Below are 23518 nucleotides of genomic sequence, written 5' to 3' on the forward strand. Positions count from 1 at the left end.
CTAGTATAGCCTCATTTCTCTTGTGATTCTTTCATTCACCCTTGGGTTTAGAAGTATATTTTTAAATTTGCAGACACATTTTCTATGTATTTTTAGAACTGATTTCTAACTTCACTGCATTATGGTTAGAGACTGTGGTCTGAATACTACTACCTCTTTGAGATGTGTTGAGGGTAGGTTTATATAGTGTTTTGTGGTTGGCTTCTTTCACTTAGCGTAATGCTTTCCAGATTCATCCATATTGTCTCACGGATCCACAGTTGGTGACTTTCTGTTGTTGAGTAGTGTTCCACAGTGATTTATTTATTCACTAGTTGATGAACATTTGAGTTGACTGACTTTTTGGCCGTTGTGAATAAAGCTGCTATGAGCATTTGCTTAAGGGTCTTTGTGTGGACTTGTTTTTTCACTTGTGTAAATACTTAGGTGCGGCGTTGCTGGGCGTTATGCTTAGTGTATGTTTAGTTTTACAAGAAGCCATCAAACTATTTTCCAAAGTCCTCGTGCCAACCTACATTCTCACTGGCAAAATGAAGTTATGAGAGTTCTGCTTCAGAACTCATCAACTCTTGTTATTGTCTCTCTGGTTAAATTGTAGCCATTCTAGTGGGTGTGTAGTGGTAGCTCGCTATCGTTTTAATTTGCATGATCCTAATGACTAATGAAGGTGAGTATGTCTTCATGGGCTTCCTGACCATTTGTTTATCATCTTTGGTGAAGCGTCTGCTCAAATCTTTTGCCTGTTTCCTATTGGATTGCCTGTATTATTATTATAAAAGTACGTTACATATTTTGATTATAAGACCTTTGTGAGATCTATGATTTGCAAGTACTTTCTCCCAAACTACAGCTTACCCTTTCATTTTCTTAATTGAGCCTTTGAAAGAGCAAGGTTTTTAATTTTGATGAAGTCAGGTTTGTCTTTTTTTTTTTTCTCTTAAGGTTTATGCTTTTTGTGCTCTAAGAAACCTTTACCTAACCTAAGTTCACAAAGATTTTCCCTTGTGTCCTAGGACTTCAGTAGTTTTCACACTTAACGTTTAGATCTCTTGTGCCCTGCCCCCCCCCCGCCACTCATACCCTGTATAATCCCCTTTCCTTGAGTTTCCAGCCTTGTGAGATCTTGAGGAGAGGATGCAGCTAAACTGTGCCAACTCCTGACCAATGACCCACGGAAACTGAAAATTCATATGTGTTGTTTACAGCTACTAAGTTTGTGATGCTGCAATATAAAATGAATACTTTTTAAAAGATTTATTTATGTATTAGAGAAAGATCAAGTGCATGCAAGCAGGGGAAGGGGAGGGGCAGAGGGCGAGAATCCCAAGTAGGCTCCACGCTGAGTGCGGAATCTGACATGGGGCTTGATCTCATGACTCTGAGATTGCGACCTGAGCCAAAATCAAGAGTCGGATGCTGAACTGGTTGAGCTGCCCAGGTGCCCTGAAAACGAATACTTCTATGCTTCATTTCAACTTGATTTTGTATATTGTGTGAAGTAAGGGTCAATATTCACTTATTTTTCCATATGGATATCAAATTGTTCCAGCATCATTGGTGGAAAAGACTATCCTTTTCCCCAGTGAATCACCTTGGTATCTTTGTTAGAAATCAATGGACTATTGCTAGGACCTCCAAAAAAATGGGTCTGATTCTGAAACCAGTCTTTGGCAATTCCTTTGGATGCTTCTCTAACCATTATGGCAGACTGCCTGTTGGGCAGGCTAACTAGTCCTGCCAGAATCCCACTGTCTTGATTACTGAGGCATTTTTAGTAGTCTAGAAATTGGATAGTGTAAGTACTCCAACCCCTCCCCTCAAGGTCGTTTCAGCTATTTTTGGTCCTTTGGCTTTCCATATAAATTTCGGAATTGGAATTGGTTTGTCAGTTTCTGCAACACAGCCCATAGAGATTTGATAGGGATGGTATCAAATCTCTAGATCAGTATTGACATTGTAACAACATTGAGTCTTCTGATCCTTGAGTGTGTGTCTAGGTCTTTTTTAATTTCTCTCAGTGTTTTTTATACTTTTCCATGCATGGTTCTTGTACACATTTTGTTAAATGTATCCCTAAAGATTTCATTTTTTTATATTACACACATGAGTTTTTTTTTTTCACTTTAATGTCCACTTGTTGCTAGCAATACAAATGTCATTAATTTTTATGTTGATCTGCATATCCTGCAACCTTACTAAGTTTACTTACCAGTTCTGGTAGTTCTACAGTGTTCTTAGGATTTTTTTTTTTTTTTGATACATGATCATGTTGTTTACGAATACAGTTTTACTTATTTCAATATGTTTTGACTTTCTTTCTTGTTTTTTTAAAAAAGATTTTATTTATTTCTTCATGAGAGACACACAGAGAAGGGCAGAGACATAGGCAGAGGGAGAAGCAGGCTTCATGCAGGGAGCTTAATGCAGGACTCGCTCTCAGGACCCTGGGATCACGACCTGAGCCAAAGGCAGACATTCAACCACTGAGCCACCAGGCGTCCCATGACTTTTATTTCTTACCTTATGAAGCTTGCTAGTATCTTTAAGAGCTATGGAATGCAAGCATTAAAAGCAGCCATCCTTGGGGCACCTGGGTGGCTCAGTGGGTTAAGTGGCTGCTTTCGGCTCAGGTCGTGGGGTCCTGGGACAGACCTGAAGTCCTGGGACTTCTTGCTCAGCAGGGAGCCTGCTTCTCCTGCTGCTGCTCCCCCTGCTTGTGCTGTCTCTGTCAAATAAATAGATAAAATCTTAAAAAAAAAAAGCAGTCATCCTTTCCTCATTTCCACACTTAGTGGCAGGTTTTTATAAGTGTGTGTTCGTGTGTTCGGTCCTTTACCTTTTTGTATAGCTTGTGTGGCTTGCCACTGTACTTACGACTTAGTCCTCTACTCTGGGTCACTGCATGTCTTTCTCTTTCTGAATCCCCAAGGGTTCTAATGAAGCTAGCCTTTGGAGATCCCTTTAGACACTCGTCGTAACCGTTAGGGCAAATTACCCGTTGGGCAGGCTAGCTAGTCCTGCTGATCCCTGCTAACCTTCAAGGTCAACCTGCTCTTGTAAATTGGGACTAATAAAGATGTATCAGGCCCAGCATTTGCAACAGTTGGCAACATTCAAAAACCTCACTGGCTGCTTTTTCCTTCTGGCCCTTGTAGAGAAGGGGCAGGAAACCCCAAAACTATCCAGCCCATTTTTGGAACTCTTTGGAGTTGCCTTCAGGCACCTTTTAAAAAAATCCTCAGTGGTATCAAATCTTTGAGTGAGGACTGGGCATTTGGCTTTAGGCCAAAATAATTTTGAGGCCCATCTGTTAAATAGAGTGGGCACCCATGCTGTGGGAAGCATTGTTTTTCATTGAAAAACTGAGATATGGTAAAAATTCATGAGATGAGATCTTATGTAGCTCTACACTCTAAAGGCAGTTTCAAAAGAAGAACTTGAAGAGTAATTTGAATAGTGATGGAGTACCTGGGCAGCTCAGTTGGTGAAGCGTCTGCCTTTGGCTCAGCTCATGATCCTGGGGCCCTGGGATGGAGCCCTGCATCCAACTCCCTGCTCAGCGGGGAGCCTGCTTCTCCCTCTCCCCCAACTCATGCTGTTCGTTCTCTCTCTCTCTCTTTCTCTCCCCCCCTCCCAAATAAATAAAATCTTTAAAAAAATACTTTGAATAGTGGCATTGTTACTAGAATAAGTGCACACCACCAAAAGGGACTGCTTTGAAGAAGCATTCCAGGTACGTGTGCTCTGATAGGCATTTTGACAAAAGCCTCCTTACATCACAGTTGGACCTCATGGGGTCTTTATTTTTGTCCACAATAATGAAGTTTTTCTGTCTTTTGGATATGCTTTGAAAAGACTCTTCCATGGTACTAAGCAACATTGCAGTGGCCAAACCAGAAGGAATGTACTGGTTCAGTGCCTCCCAAACATGGATGTGGGGAGAAGAGGCACTATTTGTTTACTCGTCTGTAAAATGGAGACTGGAGTTCTGTTTGTGACCAGCCAATTTTATAACATAGAGATGGAATTCCAAGAAGACCTTTTGCATTCAACTGTGTAAGCATTCCTCCTCTTTCATTTGATCATCTACTAGAGAACCAGAGCCACAAATATGTTAGTGTGCAAGAGGGTCAGGCTGACTGGGTTTGAACTGTAACTTTGACAGTTCTTAGCAGACATGTTCCTTAACCTTCCTGTTCTCTGGGGTTGTGTGTTTTCCTATGAAGATCATAATAGTTGTCTTATAAGGTTGTTGGGGAGAGGGGTGGGTCGAATGAGTCCATCTGTGCTTAGAACAATGCCTGGCACGTAGTGGAGGGTCAGTAAATGGAAGCCATGATCATTATCCAAAGTTCTCAACTGTGCGCGAAGTGGGAGACATTTAAAAGTTTGCTAGAGCAGAACAGAATAGTGAAACCTGGAACCAGTTCAGAAGACACAGGGTGGAACAACGGACTTCTATGCAGTGGTGGAAAAAGTACAGCTCCGCACGTCTACTTATATGGCTCCCCCAACCCTGCCGTGTGAGCAGAGCAGAGGGCAGAAGACTGTGGAAACATTGCATTTATGTGTAAAAGGTCAAGATCACACAAAAATGACATTATTTAGGGATATATACATTAATTAAAAATGACACAGATATGCAAAAATCAGCCCCAGGGAGGAAGAGAGGTTGGGGTACCTTCAACAGCCAAAGACTAGCCTCTCCAAAGTCAGGAAAGTTTGTGAGGGTGATGCTGTCTCCATTTATCCGTAGACTGAGTTGCCTAGGCTGCTGCACGCTGGTGCCACACGGTGAAACAGCCCTCGCCCTTAGAAAGTGCAGATCGAACCACACAAAGCATCAGTGGATATGTACAGTACAACATGAGGAGTGAAATATTAGAAATCTGTGCAATGGGCGGAGAAGCAAGGTGTGTGTGTGTGTGTGTGTGTGTGTGCATGCATGCATGCATGCGTGCTGGGGGAGCTCAGGTAAAGCTTCCTGTGTCCAAGCAGGTAAAGATGGACCCTGGTGCTCACAAAGCTCCTGCTGCTCCTCCAGTAAAGTACCCTGGGGAATTGGTCTGAGTGGAAGGGTGTCATCTCTGGCCTTGAATCCTGTCCCTGTTCTTCTAGAAATTGCACACCTGCCCCTTAGTTCTTATCCTCCCCCTATCACCACTGACTCCAGTTGGAGGACTCTTTGTCAGGATTGCCAGTCTGAGAAGGTCCTTGGGAAGTCGGGAGATCTTCTGGACTGCACCTTCATTACTTCTGCAGTTGTGACTGTTTCCACGTCTCTACTCTCAACCTTCAACAACCACCCTTACCTTTTTGCTTAAGAAGGTGCTTTTCACTTCCAGCCTAAAATAGGCTTTTTGCAATAGTTCCTCACAGGGAAAAATAGTTCGCGGAGATGCAATTTTATCATGGAGCTGGGTTCATGAGTTTTGAAATTGGCAGGTGGATGGGGAACTTGATCTTGTTCCTATTTTAAAACTTTGTTTACTGCCAGGTATTTGGCTGTTACAAAATCCGTGGGTGGATTTAATGATTTGTTTAAATATCTGTAATATTACTAAGTAGCCCTTTTACATTAAGAAAGTCAAGGATGGCACTTGAGTTTTCTAAGAGTTTATATAGCATACTGATTTCAATTCAGGAAGCATTTTGAAAGTTATCTTGATCCATGGCCACAGCTCATGCTGCTGAAGCCAATCAGCTGTCTTGACGATGGGCCATTTTTCATAAGGGGACCAAGGAATATGGTGAGTGGATCAATTCAAATCCATCACTAACCACTGGAAAAAAAATGATTCAAAAAGCATTCTACACTGGATCTGAATTGTATTGCTTTTAGCCAAAGATCTTTGCAGCATTTAAAGAAGTGGAAGCAAATATATCGTGATCTTTACAATGAAAAGTAGGGGCACCTGGGTGGCTCAGTGGGTTAAGCATCAGACTCGTGATTTCAGCTCAGGTCACAATCTCAGGGTCATGAGATGGAACCCCATCTCAGGCTCAGTCTGGGGTCTGCTTGTCTTTTCCCCTCCCCCTCTGCCCCTCTTCCTGCTTGAGCTCTCTCTGCTCTTTCCCTCTCTCTGTGTCAGACAAATAAAATCTTAAAAAAAATGGATAGTAAATATCAAAGTGACCCGAAGTTCGAGTTTGTAAATGAAATGCTGCTTAACATCTTATAATTTCCAAAGAAGAATCATCAAAATGAGGCCCCTTTAGTCCTGAGATTTGATGTGGCTGAGACAAATTGAGGAGCTGTGAGGCATATGTGTGACATGTGTCTATTTAGACAATAAGCCACTTGCCTTGACGGGCGGGTACTGTTGTGGGATAAACACAGATTTACTCTGAAAAACCTCTAGCATATTTCTAGATTGTTGAGCCAAAATAGAAGGTAATGAGGTGAGGTCCCCATGTTAGGGATCCTGTGGAAAGTTTCCTTGGGCTAGGATTCTAGTGTTCTATTTTTCTTTTTTTTTTTTTTTTTAAATAGAAGTCAGCATGCTTTAAAGATAAACTGCTTTAAGGCTATTCAGAGCCATGCCAAGATCAGATGGATCATCTTAGAAAGTGTGTACACAGAATGGTTACCCAGTGTTAGACACCGTGTATTTTATGGACGATCCAGCCAAGTGTATTAGCACCAGTTTGAGGAATGACTTCGAGCTCATCAAAGCATCTCTTGTAGGAGGAGGGGGCTTGGTATTTGAGTGCCTCTGTGTTGCCATCTGCTGTGGAAGTATCATGCCCATTTCACAGACCAGGAACTATAGTTTGTCCAGTGGTGTATTATTATTATTATTAATCAAGCGACAACATTGGGATTTGAAGCACAGACTGTTCTAAATACGGAATCTCTTTCTTTTTTCAACCATATCATACAGTTTTGCAGCTGGTCATAGTACACGTTTATAAGGTATAAGCTATGAATGGGCGGGGTGACCAATAACTTACATTTTAGTTTAAGAGGACACGATTGTTATTTACTTTGGGCAAAGAAAGTTCATTTGGAAATCATTTATTTTAATATTTTTATTAGTTTATATTTAACAGTTTAAGGCAGACAGTGACAGCCTGTCTTTGTAAATAAAATCTTACTGGAATATAGGCATACCCTTTCATTTCCGTATTGCCTTTATGTTTTTTTTTATTCATTTAGTAAGCTCACTGCCCAACTTGGGGCTTGAACTCCTGTCCCCAAGATCAAGAGTCGCATGCTCTACTGACTTAGCCAGTGAGGTGACTCTGCCTTTTGCTGTTTTTTTTTAATAATTTATTTTTTATTGGTGTTCAATTTGCTAACATACAGAATAACACCCAGTGCTCATCCCGTCAAGTGCCCCCCTCAGTGCCTGTCACCCATTCACCCCCATCCCCCGCCCTCCTCCCCTTCCACCACCCCTAGTTCGTTTCCCACCACCCCTAGTTCTTTATGTTCTGTCTCCCTTTCTGATATTTCCTACCCATTTCTTCTCCCTTCCCTTCTATTCTCTTTCACTTTTATATTCCCCAAATGAATGAGACCATATAATGTTTGTCCTTCTCCGATTGACTTATTTCACTCAGCATAATACCCTCCAGTTCCATCCACGTTGAAGCAAATGGTGGATATTTGTCATTTCTAATGCCTTTTGCTGTTTCAATGCTACAACACAGAGTTTAGTAGCTGTAACAGTCTGTATGGCCCACAAAGCCTAAAATATTTACTACCTGTCCCTTTATAGAAAAAGTTTACCAACCCCTGTGCAAAGACAGATGTATAAAAATGAAATAAACTCCTAGGGTTTTTTTTTAAGATTTTATTTATTTATTCATGAGAGATACAGAGAGAGGCAGAGACACAGAGGGAGAAGCAGGCTCCCTGCAGGGAGCCCGGTGCGGGACTCGATCCTGGGACCAGGATCATGCCCTGAGCCAAAGGCAGACGCTCAACCGCTAAGCCACCCAGGTGTCCCCAAATTCCTAGTTTTATAGACCATCATTTGTTTTCATGTGGGTTGAGCACATATGGAACTTGAATTGATGGTGTACCTGGTCTCAAAATGGCTGAGATGAACATTTCTCTCTTGTGCAGAGTGGTTTCTCAAGGCATTGTTTTCATTTTCTTGCCTCCTAGGTGGTCTGTAGTCAAAGCAACTTTAATGCAAAAATGAGAATGAGTTAACTTAGTAAATCCTGTGTGTAAAGGCGCTCCAGGTACCTAAGGGAACTCTTGAGTGCTTCTCATTGGGGGTGACACTCCCCCTAGAGGTCAAATTGGTAATGGGGGGTTGCTTTTATTTTTAGTGTAATGTATATTAAAAATAAAAAAAATTTTAGGGGTGCCTGGGCATCTCAGTTGGTTGAGCATCTAGCTCTTGGTTTCTGCTCAGGTCATGATCTCAGGGTCCTGGGATCGAGCCCCACATCTGCTTGTCTCCCTCTCTCTGCCCTTCCACCTGCTGGGTGCACATGTGTGCCCACAAGTGCGCGCCCTCTCTCCATCTCGAGTAAATGCATCTTTAAAAAAATAGAAAAGAAAATTTTTAAAGAAAGATGCGTTATTTTATTATAAATTACTGTCATTTTGTTTCTCCTTTATACTGGCCCTTAGGCACTGTATTGATTATTTCTTGAAATCGTGTTTAGGTTGGTAATATCTATGATTTTCATTTCAGGCTAGGAGAGGGGTAAATCTTTACAGGAATTTGCTTTAATGCCAAAAGGAGCATGGGATCTAGTGATACTGAGCAGCCCTGTCCTAAGTATTTGGCATTTTTGTTTTCAAAACAGACTTCCAAGTAAAAAGCGCTCCTTCAGGAAGATGTGTAACATTCTGGACTCAGAGGCTTCTTACGCACAACTTCTTGCTCCCTGGCAGTCTTTAGAAGTGGGTTTTCAGACTGGGTAGCTTTCCACAGCTTTCATGGGAGCCTCCAGAGAAAGACTATCTTTAAACTTCATTTACACGTCAACATAGCATAAGAAAGCACAGTGAGTAAAACCCAGACTGAAAGCCTGCATAGCTTTTGTCACTGTTTGTACATGGGAAGCCCGTGTCAGCTGCTAATTGAGGGCCAGTGGTCTCCAGTCAGGTGACCATGGGTACTAGGGCTTCCCTTGGAGTTTAGATTTTGCTTGCAAAGGCCCTATGAGGTGGAGGTGAAAACTTTTCTAATTCTGCCGTCTTTAGATTTACCTAATAAGAATGGCCCACAGTTCTTAGAAAGCATTTTTAGTGCTGACTGCTGCAGGTGTTTTGTGGAATTGGGGTTTTCATATGCAACAGGGAGGGAAATAGTTTCTTAGTCTAGAAGCAGGGCCTGGTGGAAGAGGTTTCTGCACCTGAATTTGGAAGGTCTGTTTCATGGGAAGAGTCTGCAGTGGAGGCCAGCAGTGCTCCAGTTCTCTATGGAGCTAATTGCTTCGAAGCAGCAGAAGTTAACACTGCCCTTCTGCTGCCCAGAGCCACCCTGCCTTGAGCATCTTGATTAGCCAAGGATTTGTTCTATCATTTTCTTAAGCTTGCATGAATTCCTGGCTTAAATGAAATATCGAGCGAACAATGGTTCTGTTCTTTGGCGAGCTCCTTATTGCCCAGTTCATTTATTCATTTAACCAGCACTTACTAAGTACCTACTGGGTGCCAGGCACTGTCACAGATGCTGTAACTGCAGCAGTAAGTACATCAGACCAGAATCCCCATCTGCTGGGGGCTTGTATTCTGGTGGGGGGAGGCAGACAGTAACAAAAGATTATCTGAAATATGGTAAGTGCTAGGGAGAAGAGATGGGCACAGAGAGGCAGAGAAGGAAGGGGGGTGGGAGACAGATGGAGATGAGGAAGAGAGGCCAGGGGGACAGCATAGGAGGGACAAAGAGAAGGACCATGAGACCTTTAAGTCTAGTTGTGTTGACTGTAAAGAGAGATCCAATTAAGGCCATGTTGTGACTTCCAGATTTGATTTATTGAAAAATGCCACCTTTATGTAGCTTTATTTGAAAGAGTTTGGGGACCCCAGTACTTGTTTGCCTAGATGAGTTGAGTTTTCTTAACTGCTTCTTAGTCTAAAACTCGTTTTGTGCTGGGAATGGCACCAGTCACATCCAACCTAGTTTCTTCAAAATAGAGACCACTTGGAAGCACTTTTCCCTAGATGGAAAGGACACTACAGTGTTAGTCCGGAGGCCAAGGCTAGAGCTGAACCTGCCACTGATTCACACCAGGGCCTTTGCCTACGCCCTCTAGGCTCTTCGGGTCACCTTCTCTGTCATAGAAAGAGGATCGGGCTGAAAGAATGGCGAAAGTTTTTTCTCCAGGATCAAAAATGCGAGATGTCTACCTTTGGTTAGATTCCTGTAATGTGTGTGTGCGTGTGCGTGTGCGTGTGTGTGTGTGTGTGTGTATGGTGTAGCTAGATATAAATAGATATAAAAATTAAGTTTCAATTTCGCTTTAAAGCCAGGGTAGCCCAAAGTCAGTGTTTTTTAAATAAAAAGGATGAAAACTTGATCTTTAGGGATCCTGGGCAAAATATAACCAAAAGGGTATTTTCGTGTACTTTTTAGAGAGATGCTTTGTAACTAGGTCACCACCGGCCACGCACTATCCCTGTGTTCATTAACTTTCTAGCTAGTATTTAAAGGGTCAGGACTAATTTGGAGAATAATTTGTTACGATGTCAGCATGTAGCATGTAATAAGTCTCCTTTCATAATTGAAAAAATATGTGAATAACTTGCTAATGTATATACAGGAACCCTGTTCTGAGCCCGTCCTATGTATTAGTTCTTTCATTTCGCCCATCTGTGCTACAAAAACGCAGAGATAGTAGCAGCCAAAGGCCTGAATAGTGGGAAGGTTGAATCACCCGCCCAAGGTCAAATAGTGAGTTGCAGAGTCAGGATTTGAATGGAGTTGACTCTAACATCTGTGCTCTCCAACATCACGCTGTTCCAGCTTCTGTGCATTTCAGGGATCAATTGGAACCATTCAACAGAGATGTTCACTTATGACATTTTAAAGCGAGCCTCATGGACCTGACCTCTGTTACGTGGACCCTTGGATTTCTCAGATTTGTGCTTGATCCACCTTTGAATAATAGCAGTTTCTGGTGTAACTCTAAAGAAAAAAAAAGCAGGACTTTTTAGACCTATTACAGTTGACCCTTGAACAAAGACTGCATATTACAGTTGAGCCTTGAAGGACATGCAGCTTAGGAGCATCCACCCCCCACACAGTTGAAAATACATATGTAAGTTTTGACTCTGCAAAAACTGAACTTCTGATAGCCTCCTGTTGACTTGGAAGCCTTACTGATAACATAAACAGTTGATTAGCACATATTTTGTGTGTGGTCTGTGTTATATACTGTATTGTTTTTTTTAATATTTTATTTGTTTATTCACGAGAGGCACAGAGAGAGGCAGAGACATAGGCAGAGGGACTCAATCCCAGGACCCCGGGTTCACGCCCTGAGCCAAAGGCAGATGCTCAACCACTGAGCCACCCAAGTGCCCCATACTGTATTCCCACAATAAAGTGAGCTGGAGAAAATGTTATTAAGGGGGTCCTAAGAGAAAATACACTTAGAGTACTCTACTATAAAAAAAAAAATCTGTGTGTGAGAGTACCCATGCAGTTCAAACTTGTGCTGATTAAAGGTGAATTGTATATGATCCCTTATATAGAATGTCCAGAATGGGTATATTTATAGATATAGAAAGCAGATTTGTCGTTGCTTAGGGGCAAGGGGCATGGGGAGTGATATGTGACTAATGGAAGCAGAGTTCTCTCTAGGGTGATGAGAATGTTCTAAAGCTGATGGTGCTGATGGAGGCACAACTCTGGGTATACTTAACCATTGTACACTTCAAAAGAGTGGCTTGTAAAAAGTGGCTTGTGTAGTGAATTATTATATCTTGGTAAGGTAGTTAGAAATAAGGGAGATGCGAGGGCTTTCCTCTGTTTTATCTAGTTCATTTTAAATTGAAGTTTCAAATTTTATTTTAAAGATTTTTTTTATTTATTTGGAGATGAGAGGGAGAAGGGAGGGAGAGGGACAAGCAGACTCCATGCTCAGTCCAGAGCCTGATGTGAGGTTCAATCTCATGACCCTGAGATCATGACCTGAGCCAAAATCAAGAGTTGGATGCTCAACCAACTGAGATACCCAGATGCCCCTAAATTGAAGTTTTTAAGATGAGTGTTGAAGAAAATAGGAAGACTCCTTTCTTTTATGACTTAGAAACATGAACAGGAAAGTGAAGACTGAATTGAGTGTATAACCCAGCATTTTAAATTTCTTATAATGACTTGACAGTAGTAATTTAACATTGTTTGAAAACATTGACTTATATTATTAAAATGTTTTAAATACTACAGTATCTGATTATTAAGAAGTAATTTCATATCTGTGACTGAAGAAAATCCGCCAAGTATATAATCTTGTTTAGTGCATAGAATAATTTCAGGGCAGAAACATCTGACTTGCTCTCACTAGTCTTCGTTATCCATTCTGCTGTCTCTGAGAATAATGAGTTATTTTGCTTGGATTTGAACTTGAGGTTAGAGAGGTCTTTCAAAGCTATTTTTCCTAAGCTTTTATCTGAATTTCACTCATTTTAGAGTTATTCCTTCTAAAAAGTTATTTCTAATTTTAGGTCGTGTTGCCTCTTAATAATTGCAGGTTTAAATTTATAAAGAAACATTTTATTTTGCCATAATTTTTTATTTTGAAGCCTCAGGGTAGCATCCTAGGTCCACCGCTCTAGGCTTTGGTGAACCAGCGTACAAGCTCGCCCCATCAGGATGTTTCACAATATTGTGTATTTTGTACATAATCCTTAACCGATCAAATAGTTATGAGTGCCAACCATGTGCCGGGATGCAACTGTGACCCATGGGCGCCCAGCCTTGCTCTTGGTGAGCTGAACTCTGCGGCGGGAAGCCCGGCAGTCCTAATCTTTAATCTTGTAAGAATGTCCTCATGTACCCATCCTCACCTCTTTATCCTGGTCGTTACCCTTACCTGCATCTTTGTCACCTCGCTTGGGCCTCACGATGGCCAGTGACTGGCACTGTGCAGCTATCAAATCACTAGGTTTTGTGCCAAGGTATGTTAATATTCACCGTGCCAGATTTTGTTAGTGAGTGCTTGCCTGGCAAAAAGATCCCAGAAATACCCACCCTCACCTAGTTGATGTGGTTCACTTCCCAGTGACTTCATCTGGATCTCTCCATGTCATTAACTTGGAGAAATAAAAGAACTAAAGCATCACTTAGTTTCCTGTTGTTGCGATAGTCTTCCCAAGCCTAAACCCTTGCAATTGAAATGATATTGTGTATGTTCTGAATACGATGCTTTCATTTATGTCTGAATTGTGATGAATATGCATTATTTAAATTAAGTATAAACTTTCCCTGGAAAATACTGATCAAATCAAATCTTGCTAATTTGATTTCCATCAAGTCCATGCCACTTTAAATTGCCTCAATTTGGAGAAGACAGAATTCTGAAAGACAGAAAGACTGTGAGTTCAGTTGCCTACCTCTTTTTACCACGATGCTTGGCTGCTTCTAAGTTATCTTGAAAAATTAAGCAGTGTGGAAATCTGAGGCCTGTTGCACAATTACTGAGCAGTATGTTTTGTGAGATGATTTGAAAGCTATGAATAACTGTTCTGTAAGTATGTGTAGTGTCTCCCACTGAGCTCCCCCAGGCACACTTAGCTGCTGTACCTTTGTTGGCGCTCTTTTACGTGACCTGTGCTGTGTGCTGTGATTAGTCCCTTGTGTGTCTCTTTCCCACTAGAGATTGCTACGGAAATGGGGCCTGCAGGGGTGTAGTACTGTTTCTTCGCAGTCGCCATATTTGTTTGTTTATTTTTTAAGATTTTATTTATTTATTCATGAGAGAGAGAGAGAGACGGGCAGAGACACAGGCAGAGGGAGAAGCAGGCTCCACGCAGGGAGCAGGATGCGGGACTCGATCCCAGGATTCCAGGACCACGCCCTGGGCCGAAGGCAGGTGCTAAACTGCTGAGCCACCCAGGGATCCCTGCAGTCGCCATATTTAAATCTCAGATGCCACATTGTTGGAAGTTGCCTACAAATTCCACTGATATTGCATATTGTCTTTTTTTTTTTTTTTTTTTTTTGCTAGTTTCCAGTATGGCTTCTGCACCAACTTCTAAATATAATTCACACTCCTTGGAGAATGAGTCTATTAAGAGGGTAAGTTTTCAGATTTAATTTGTACCTCTTTCTCTGCATTTCTCTTCTCATATTTGCATATTAGGTGGTCGCTTCAGGCTCATTGAATTATTAATTATTCACATAATGTAAAATCTCCAACATATGTGGTTTTCTTTATTATCCTGTCTTGCTCCACAAAAGACAGAATGCCATAAATGTGTCAAGTTTTGCATTTGTAAATCCTTTCACGTAACTTCATTTTTTGAGAAACTCTGTTTTGCCAACTGCTGCCAGATACTATATTTAATATAGTAAGCAATCTCTCAGCCTTGGAAGCTTTCTGAAGGAGATATTGGAAGGCCAAGGCCCACTGAGCAGGTTCTTATACCTTCCTCAATATTGACCTTATTTTCTAATTATGATGATAAAAAAATTGTATGACCAAAACGAATACAGCACTAAGAAAAGAATTATCAAAGTAGCAAGAAGAAAATTGTGTTATTAGTGGGAGATTTTGAAACATACATTGAAAGGAAGGGATGGATTTAAAATAAGCTTTATTCATGGCCCTTTGAAGCTTTGGCTACATTTACCAATTACTCACCAGAAAGATTCATTTACACTCCCACCAGTAGTGTACAGAGATGCCTAAGCAATCAGAAGGGAGCCAACTAGTCTCTTTTAATCTGTAGCTCCCTGAGTACTAACAAGGGTAACCTTTTTTTAAAAAAAAAAAAAAATGTTTATCATCCATTTGTATTTCTTTTTTGAAGTGGCTTATTGTGTCCCTTGCCTACTTTTTGGAGTGTTTGAGAGGATAATTTTCTATTGATTCATAAGTGTTCTTTACATATGATGATGATCAGCTCTTTATAATATACATTACAGGTCTTTTTGTTTCTTATCATTGGCCTTTTAATTTTATTTATGGCATTTTGATTTTGAAATACAGAGGTTTAAATTTTTTATGTGATCACATATATCGGTCTTTTATATTTCATAGTTTCTGCTTTGGGTGTCATGTTACAAGGACCTTTTTTCATCCCCGAGATTATATGCTTTTATTGTATTTTGGTTTCATTATGGTACAAGGATCAGTTCTAAACACCAGAGTTACTTCATGAAGCTAATTGTAAGTCCTTGTGGAGTGTGACTCTAATATAAAATATATCCTCTGTTAATCCCATGTTATCCTGTGTTAATCAGACATCTGTTTGCCTAATTTTGTAGTTGAATTGTACTTTTCTTCTTCTGACCTCGAACTGTGGTCCTTAAAAGGTATACTGAATATTACATTTGCTCGTCATACTTGTTTTTAGTTAGTGAGTGGCAGCATTAAAGGATACTGAAGGGAAGGCATTCCTGGCTGGCAACAATTGGTCTTGCCCTCCTGGTTAAAATGCTCAGCTTGCAAGCACTAAAACATTGAAAACTGGCCAGGAATTTTCATTTTGTGCCTGAATAAAAATGATAAAACCATTAAAAGCTCAGCCGAGCACCTACCTCTGACAGCTTATATCTTGCTTAAATACACAATTCACAGTTCTCTTATTTCATGATACTTTACATTTGCAGAGCCCTTGATAATTGACAAAAGTGTTCTGGTGCGTGTTCACTTAATATTCACAAAAACCCTTTGAGGGAAGTATATACTGACTTTACACGTAAAATGATTGGCCTCCTCGGTAAAATGCTTGATCACCCTTTCCTCTTCTGTAGTGACCTATGTGAGGAAGGATCTCAGTAAAGTAAGAAACTTGATATGTAAGAAGTTATTTTCTGACATGGGAAGATTCTGTAATTACTGTTGTTCAGTTAAGGGCCCATTGAAATGAAGTTTCCATCTCTGCTCTTAACAAAAGATGACTAAATATTTAATATGGAAAAAAAAAGCTGCCAGAGTATGCCTGTGTCTATAGAATATGCTTAATATTGACTTTTTATCGCTTCCCTAAACACTGTTAACTGTAAAGTGGTTGGAAGGGGAGTTTAAACATTGATACTGAAAAGTGTGCTAATGCTATTTACAGACCAAAAGTTAACACAGCTAAAGGATATTGATGTAAGTTGTAATTTTTTGGTCGTTTGCTTTTTCTGCTCCACTTTTCTATAATGGTAAATATCACTGTAATTTTTTCTTTACAGAGTCTATTTCTGGTTGGTTGTGTTCCAGGTTGCTTAAAAATCTGTGCAAATGTAATGTCATTCCTTCTGACACCCCGTTTCATTTCCAGGCTTCTAGGGATGGAGTTAATTGGGACCTGAGTGAGGCTGTTCCTCGACTTCCAGGAGAAACTCGTATCACTGGTAAGGGTCCTGTGAAGTTAGGATTCACATAACTTGATGAGAGTCCCAGCAGGATCAGGTGGCTTCCATCCCTCTTTCTCTACAGAACTCAAAGTAAGAGAAATAGGCTAGCTTTGTTTAAAACTGTTAATATAAGGAGAACTCTCTCCATTAGTTTCCTGATCAGAGAGTTCTTTCAGGAGTTTCATGATATTCAGGAGGGTGATGTTTTTCCCTCTGTACCCAAGACTGACAATTATTTTGGGAAAAAAGTGGATTATCTCTTAAATGTCTCTTATTGGAGCTCTAAGCGCTCATGGTTTGAGGTTATAAGCACAAAATAATGTTAAGGTTTTCCAGCCTAGGATGTGTGCCTTAAATTGATCAACCTAAAGACTTAACATCTTTGTAGTCTTTGTTTTGAAATATAGGAGACCATATTGGTTTAGAATATCTTTCATTTGTCCAATAACTGTAGTTAGTGATATTGATGCAGTATTTCAATTGTTGACGTATTTTTTTTTCATGGTAAATTCATATTAAGAGGAAGGGATCTACTTTGGAAGGACCAGATCATTCAGGCTTAAGAATATAGAAGCATCTGACAGCTTCTAAGCCAAATGCTAATGTTGTAGGCATTCACATTTTATATTAGGGCAGAGGACACCCTCACCTCAGATTATCACATATTTGGTAATGTGGTGGTGATACAGCTACCATTGTTTCAGGGAACCTTTTGGTTTGTTAACTAAAGTCTGGGTTGTTTAGCTCAAGTGGCTACAACATGCCGTTGATGAGATTAAGGCCATAAGACATGGTGCCTTTGTGAATTAGTTAGCCTTGCACCGTGAGAAACTCTTCCATGTCCATAGACTTGCACCCGATTCTGGTCTTGATGAGAAAACCAGTGGCATGCATCCATCACAATTCTGGATAAGAGCAAAGAGGATAGCTTACTTCAGGTGGCCCTCATATATGGAATTTTGGTGCTCTGCATCATTGTCAGAAGCTTAACTGAGGTAGTCATTCATTGAATTAGCAGGATGTAGCCTTACTGGGCATTTTTCGTTTAGCACCCAAGGAGAAAGGGATTTCAAAATTGTTTTAAAAAATTAAAAGCCATTAACACATTCAAGGACATCCTTGAAAGATAATAGGAAGATCTTTTTGTTATAATAAATTACCTCTCCTGATTGAGTCTCTCCTTATGTTTGAGTCTACTAAAGATATACCATTACCTTGGCCATCTGTTTTCTGTCCCTGAAACGATTGAAATGGATCTAACTAAAAACTCTTCTCTGGACTATTAGAAAATACTAGGAATATTTCTACCACTGACATCCATTTATTAAAAACATCACAATGTTCGTGTGATGAGAGGTTGGCAAGCCTCAGACCCTACGTGGTGGTTAGTCCATGAGACTGTCCCACCTGAACGGCCATCCTCTGGTTGCAGGAGCTCCGTAGTTATCTCTAAGAACCACCTAGGAGTAGCAGCAACAGGACCCGAGTCCACTTTTGCTCTCCAGTTTACCACCTTGCCCCAGGTGGTGACAGCATTTCAGTCAAGCTCAGGGAAGCCGTGCCGGTGCTTGGAGGTGACCTGTGACCCCCACTTGATCTGGCACGGTAACGTAGAAACATTGCCCAGTGCCCGCTTCTCGACCTTTCTAGGGATCCTTTTTTTTACTGTAGCTATTCTTAGCCACATAGTTGATATTAAATGAGTGCCATTTGTTGTGTATCTTGGTATATATTTCCATTATTTTAGGGTACTTTTTTTATCTTAATAGACAAAGAAGTTATTTACATATGTCCTTTCAATGGCCCCATTAAGGGAAGAGTTTACATCACAAATTATCGTCTTTATTTAAGAAGTTTGGAAACGGTAAGTAGAATCTAAGACCATAAAGATGACCCTAACTGTTAAAGATAATGCTAAACTATGTCTCTTCTACCTGGCAACATTGACTGTGGATCAGATTAACATGGGGGATATATTTGCTTCTCAGCTCTTAATTTTTGGCTTTTGCAAAGCTCATTTACCACTAACACCTGCATATGTAGCAAGAGTGAATCTAAAAAGTCAGAAGTTTTGGCCCTCATCACATTGGGGAAGCATTGGTAACTGGACCCATCTGCTAGTTTGGAGGAGTTAGTGTAGAATAGTGGTTCTTTACCAGAAGCACAGATGAGAACCACTTGGGGTGCTTAACAGACACTACAGATGCCCTACAGGTGTTGTATCAAAATGTCTGGGCCTGTGGTCCAGATACAGTTGTACATTTTAAGACTCCACAGAGGAGGATGCTGATGATATGAATCCCTCGTTAAGGCCCATTGCTCTAGAACTTCCCAAGTGTTACAGAGTACTAGGTAGTGGTTTAGCAGTAGGATGCCTGTGGTATGGCTTATGCCACTCTACATTTTTACTCCATGGCCATGAAATGTTTGTCACAGCATTTCAAGGAATGTACCCCCGATGGAACAATGAGATGGAGACGAGATGCTCCAGAAGGGAAGGGACAAGTGAAGAGCTGCCATGGCTGTCACCGAAGGACCCACGGTAGATACAGTGGGTCACCATCATGCAGGCCAGCCTGAAGGGGCAGCTATATCTGGGGGATGGACCAAGGGGGGATGGATAGGTCCAGGGTTCGTGGAAGAGTAGCAGTTTCTACACAGGAGATGTTGAGACCATTGGGGGAATCTAGCTTTTGTTTCGTTGCTTTTACCCCATAACTTCTTCAGGACTATTGTTGCCTTGTCTTGATTAAGTCAAGGCATGTGACTAAGAAGCCATGGGCTACATGGTGGTGGTACACCTAGGTGAGTTTTAGACCGTGGATTAAAGGCTCGATGCCAACCAGGAAGGGCAGTCCCAAATGTCTTGCTGTGCAGGGCCCCTCCTCTGCAGCATTTCTAACACAATGCAGTTGAACCCCCAGAAAGCATGCATGTCCAATATGTGAGAAACCACAAACTAGCCAATGCGCTAGACTACACAGGTGTGATTTGAAACTGCCTTAATAGACTAGGATATCAGAATGAAACTAATGATACAACATTTCTTGTAGATGACATTTATTTTATACAAACCGCTGGTGCCAACGAAGGATGGAGGAGGTCTTAACAGGGGCTTGAGCTCATTTGACCCAGTAATTGGGCCTGGTTGATGTCAAAGTTAATACACCCATAGGCTCTACTCACAAAAAGTATAAGACAGTGACCAGCAAAATGAGACTGTAGTCCCACCTGGAGTGTCGTGTCATGTTCAGATCCAGGTGCCACGTTTTAAGAGGGACATTGGCACACCAGCAAGGGTTCAGACAAAGGGGACCAGGTTTGTGGAGGGGCTGTAATAGAAGCAACGATTGAAGTAACTGTTGGTTTTTCATCTGAAGAAAAGACAGAAGCGAGGCACGGCAGAGCTACCCTGGAATGAATGTCTGAAGTGCCTTTTGTGGATCAGGGATCAGACTCATTCTGTCCGGCTCCCAAGGGTCAAATTGGGACAGATTGAGAGATTTGATGCTGATATATGTAAGGGTCATCAAAAATGAGAATTAAAGCAAGTGTTACGGTGCCTTACCCCTCTGAGACCCTTGGCTTGTTGGCTGGCCACGCATGCCCAGTCCCATTTTCTGCTGTCACTGATGACGAACTGGGGAAATTTTTAAGACTCTGCTGCCATGACAGGATTGTACGATCTCAGCTACACAAAACGAGTGAAAAGTATCAGTAGAAAAGAGGAAATAACATGAAGCGTTTTAGTCCTTGGGCTCTCTGGAGAGTGGAATTATGCATGCTTTATTTTTTTTCCCTCCACTTGGAATGAGCATGTATGACTTTTATGATTGGGAGAGCACATAGCAAGCTTTCGTTGGTTTTCATGTGGCATTGTAGAAGGTGGGGATGAACACCAAAGGGGTGTATAAAAGCCCATTTGACAGCGACTACTAACTTTTTTCTTCTTCCACTGTTTCACATAAACATTTTGAGTAGTCAGCCCTAACATTTAGTATAAAAGCGAGAAGCTCATGGCAGAAAACATCATATACAGAAAGCCATGTAAGTGGTTATGCAGAAGCCTCAAAACATAGTCATCATAGTGTTTCTTAAAGTCCTAAGTAAGAACATCAGTTGTGGATTCTGCTGCAAACTGTGTGTTTGACAAAGAGCTGTCCTCTCCCTGGCACTTTGAAGCGGACACCTGTTTCAGGTAGGTAAACCCAGCAGCGGGAGTGCAGTCTGACTCGTGGGAGCCCGCTGTCCCACGTCATTGAGGTGTCAACGGCAAGGTGTCCCACCCACCCCATTCCCTAGGATGATAGCAGCACAGTGGCTGTCTCCTTAGATTGTCACTGCAGCCCCTCCTTCCTGGTCATCCGCCCTTCACTCTGCCTTGCATGCTGCCTCCAGAATGATCCTCCTTAGAACGAGGCTGGCCAGCTTACTTCTCCAGCCTAAAACTCTCTTTGGCTCCTTGGGGCTCACAGAATAAAATCCGATCTCACTTATGTGGCATAAACATCCTCGTGACTTCTCTTGCTTCGACTCATGCCACTTCTGGCCAGGCTCTTCCGTATGGAGGCATGGCATGTGCTCTTCACCCTGGATCTGGGTGTTCCTTTCAGAAGCTGCTGTCCTTTAGAACCCATCTCAGCACTCCTGAGCCTCCTCCAGCTCCCGTGAAGGGGCCCCTCTGTCTTTGTGTCCCCATAGCCTCTTCCCATGCCTCTCCCTCCCCTCTAGCACCCACTGCTCATGAGCCCTCCCTTGACCGTCACACCTTCTTTCCTTTCCATGTTTGTTTCTCCGGAGCCCTTGCCTCCCACCTCCGATTTTATATATTTCACTGCTTCATCTTGTTGCTTGGCTCTCTGAGGACAGGGATGCTCATCTGTCTGTCCCCGACCCCCACCCTGTGTCCCCTCAGTGCTGAGGACAGAGCCTGGCACATTGAAGGGTGTTCATTCGGGCCGTGCTGAGTGAAGGAAGTCTGGTCTTACTTATTTGCTGCTGTAGGTCTGTGGCCTTTACTAATGCTGAGTCCTTCTGGTCCTGGGCCTAGGTAGCGCCGTGTCCAGTACGTGGTAGACACTCAGGCAAAAGGTATTCTGTGAGCGAACTTGGGAGGAAACAGGCTTCATCACTCCAGTCTGACTGCCATGAGGACCCCACTAAATCCCAGCATCTCGAATACTGACATTGTTTCTGGGCTTTGTAGATCCCATAGCCCCCTTTTGACCTTGAGGGTGCTCAGGAATTTGGTGTGGGGTCGCTCTCATGACCACAGTGGTGGCGGGGACGGGGGAGCAGTTCCCTTTTGGCCCATGGTGCTCTAATCCGTAGACTCCCAAGAAGAAGGAAGACTGCTTCGGTTTCCTTTCCAGGAGCACATCAGGTTCAGGTGCGGAGCCGGTGAGAAAGGCAAAGTAACCCCTTGGTTCATTCATGCGCTCGTGCCTGTATTCTGGAACCTTCAGTGAGCAGCATGGTGAGCTAACAGTGAGCTTGGTGAACGACACAGAGGCGAGTAATCGGGGTGTAATATGACAGAGCCTGGGGTGGTTGCATAATACTGTGAGGTTACAAGGGAGACAGTGATGATGAGTCATAGCATGCTTTGTAGAGGAGGTGATATTTGAGCCGAGTCTTGAAGAATGGTAACAATTTCCTGGACAGGAGGGGAGAGAGGGGGGAGCGGTGCAGGTAGAGGGTTTCCCTGTGTCACTGCATGACGATCTGGAGAAGACCACATAGTGTGGAAACGGCTGGGTGGGCTGTTGGGGCTGGAGCAGAGGGTGGAGGGGGATTGGGGGGCAGGAGATGAAGCCAGGAGCAGGGTCCGCCCCACGAGTCTCGCGAGTCACAGGTCAGCGGTGCCGGCCTTATGGGGAGGACCACACAGTGGATGTGCGTTTCTGGAAGGGACGGCTGGTTGCAGCGTGTCTGATGGACTGGCGGGGGGAGGGGGTACTGGAGGTGGGGAGAGCAGTGGGAAAGGTAGTGGTCCAGGTGAGCAGCCGGGGCCTCGCACAGTTGTCGTCGCACCAGGAGGAGGGAAGAGCGCGGGAGGTTTGGGAGGACGGGGTGGCCGTTAGGAGGCGGGAGTTGGAGGAAGGACTGCGAGTCGAGGGTGGTGCCTCTGATCCTTTGCTTTGACGTGGACCTCCCGGGAGAAGGAGTGTGGCGGAGATGAGCCCCCGGGGATCCTCGGAACAGGTGGACTTAATAGCCGTACAGCCACTGAGTGGCAATGTCTCCGAAGCATTTGGAAACGTGACTCCGAAGCCCGTGAAGTTGTTAGCACGTCAGTGTTGGTGGAAGCCGCATGCATCCCCGTGATTACCTGACAAGGCCCGCATGCTGCGGCCGAGGACCCTGAGGGCTCGAACATTCTCCCGGGCGGGGTTGTGGGGGGCAGCCCCAGCGCCGGAGAAGAGAAAGCAGAGGTGGTCAGAGCGGAGGCTTCGGTGGAAGTCGGTGGAAGGGAGAAGATTCGGGAAGGAAGGGAGCACACCGCTGAGGGAATGCTGCAGGGCTCGGCAGGATAAAGAACGAGCAGAGCCCAGGAGGGTGGTTGTTAGGTCACTGGGAACCCATTCTGTGGACACACCAGTCTGGTGGTCTCCCTCCTCCTTCCGCCTCCAAGGCCTCAGCTGGCTTCTCTCTGGTCCTCGTCCTCCCCAGGGCTCCTCCGCTCCCTGGCTGCGGTCTCCTCTCTCAGGATAACGCTGCATGCTGGCTGTGCTCCTCCCCACATGCTCTCCCCGACCAGGCCACAGCTGATGGGCAGAGCCATCCCCTTGTCGCCCCTGGGCTTTGGTTTCGAGGGCTGCCTTTCTTCTGGCCCCTTTCTCATTTTTTTAAAAAAAAGATTTATTTATTTTGGAGGGAGAGAGAAGGGCCAGAGGGAGAGAATCCCCAAGCAGAGCCCGACACAGGATTTGATCCCATGACCCGGGAGATCATGACCTGAGCTGAAACCAAGAGTCTGATGCTCAACTGACCGAGCCACCCCAGCACCTCCCCCTTTCCTCGTTTCTTTTCTT

General features: G+C 43.0%; 1 protein-coding gene across 2 annotated transcripts in view; it reads left to right on the top strand.

The window, feature by feature from the left end:
• Window positions 1-23518, top strand: part of MTM1 (myotubularin 1) — a 96330-nt gene that overhangs the window by 8901 nt on the left and 63911 nt on the right. The window contains exons 2-4 of one of the 2 annotated variants that reach the window (XM_041741471.1): window positions 14143-14213; window positions 16409-16481; window positions 18254-18348. In XM_041741471.1, the coding sequence (XP_041597405.1) occupies window positions 14151-14213; window positions 16409-16481; window positions 18254-18348 (231 nt within the window). In that variant the 5' untranslated portion in view covers window positions 14143-14150. Of the gene's footprint in view, window positions 1-14142; window positions 14214-16408; window positions 16482-18253; window positions 18349-23518 lie in introns of those variants that run through there. The other variant, XM_041741472.1, reaches the window with a different exon arrangement.

This window comes from Vulpes lagopus, chromosome X (genome assembly GCF_018345385.1).
Source record: "Vulpes lagopus strain Blue_001 chromosome X, ASM1834538v1, whole genome shotgun sequence".
Taxonomy (NCBI): Eukaryota; Metazoa; Chordata; class Mammalia; order Carnivora; family Canidae; genus Vulpes; species Vulpes lagopus.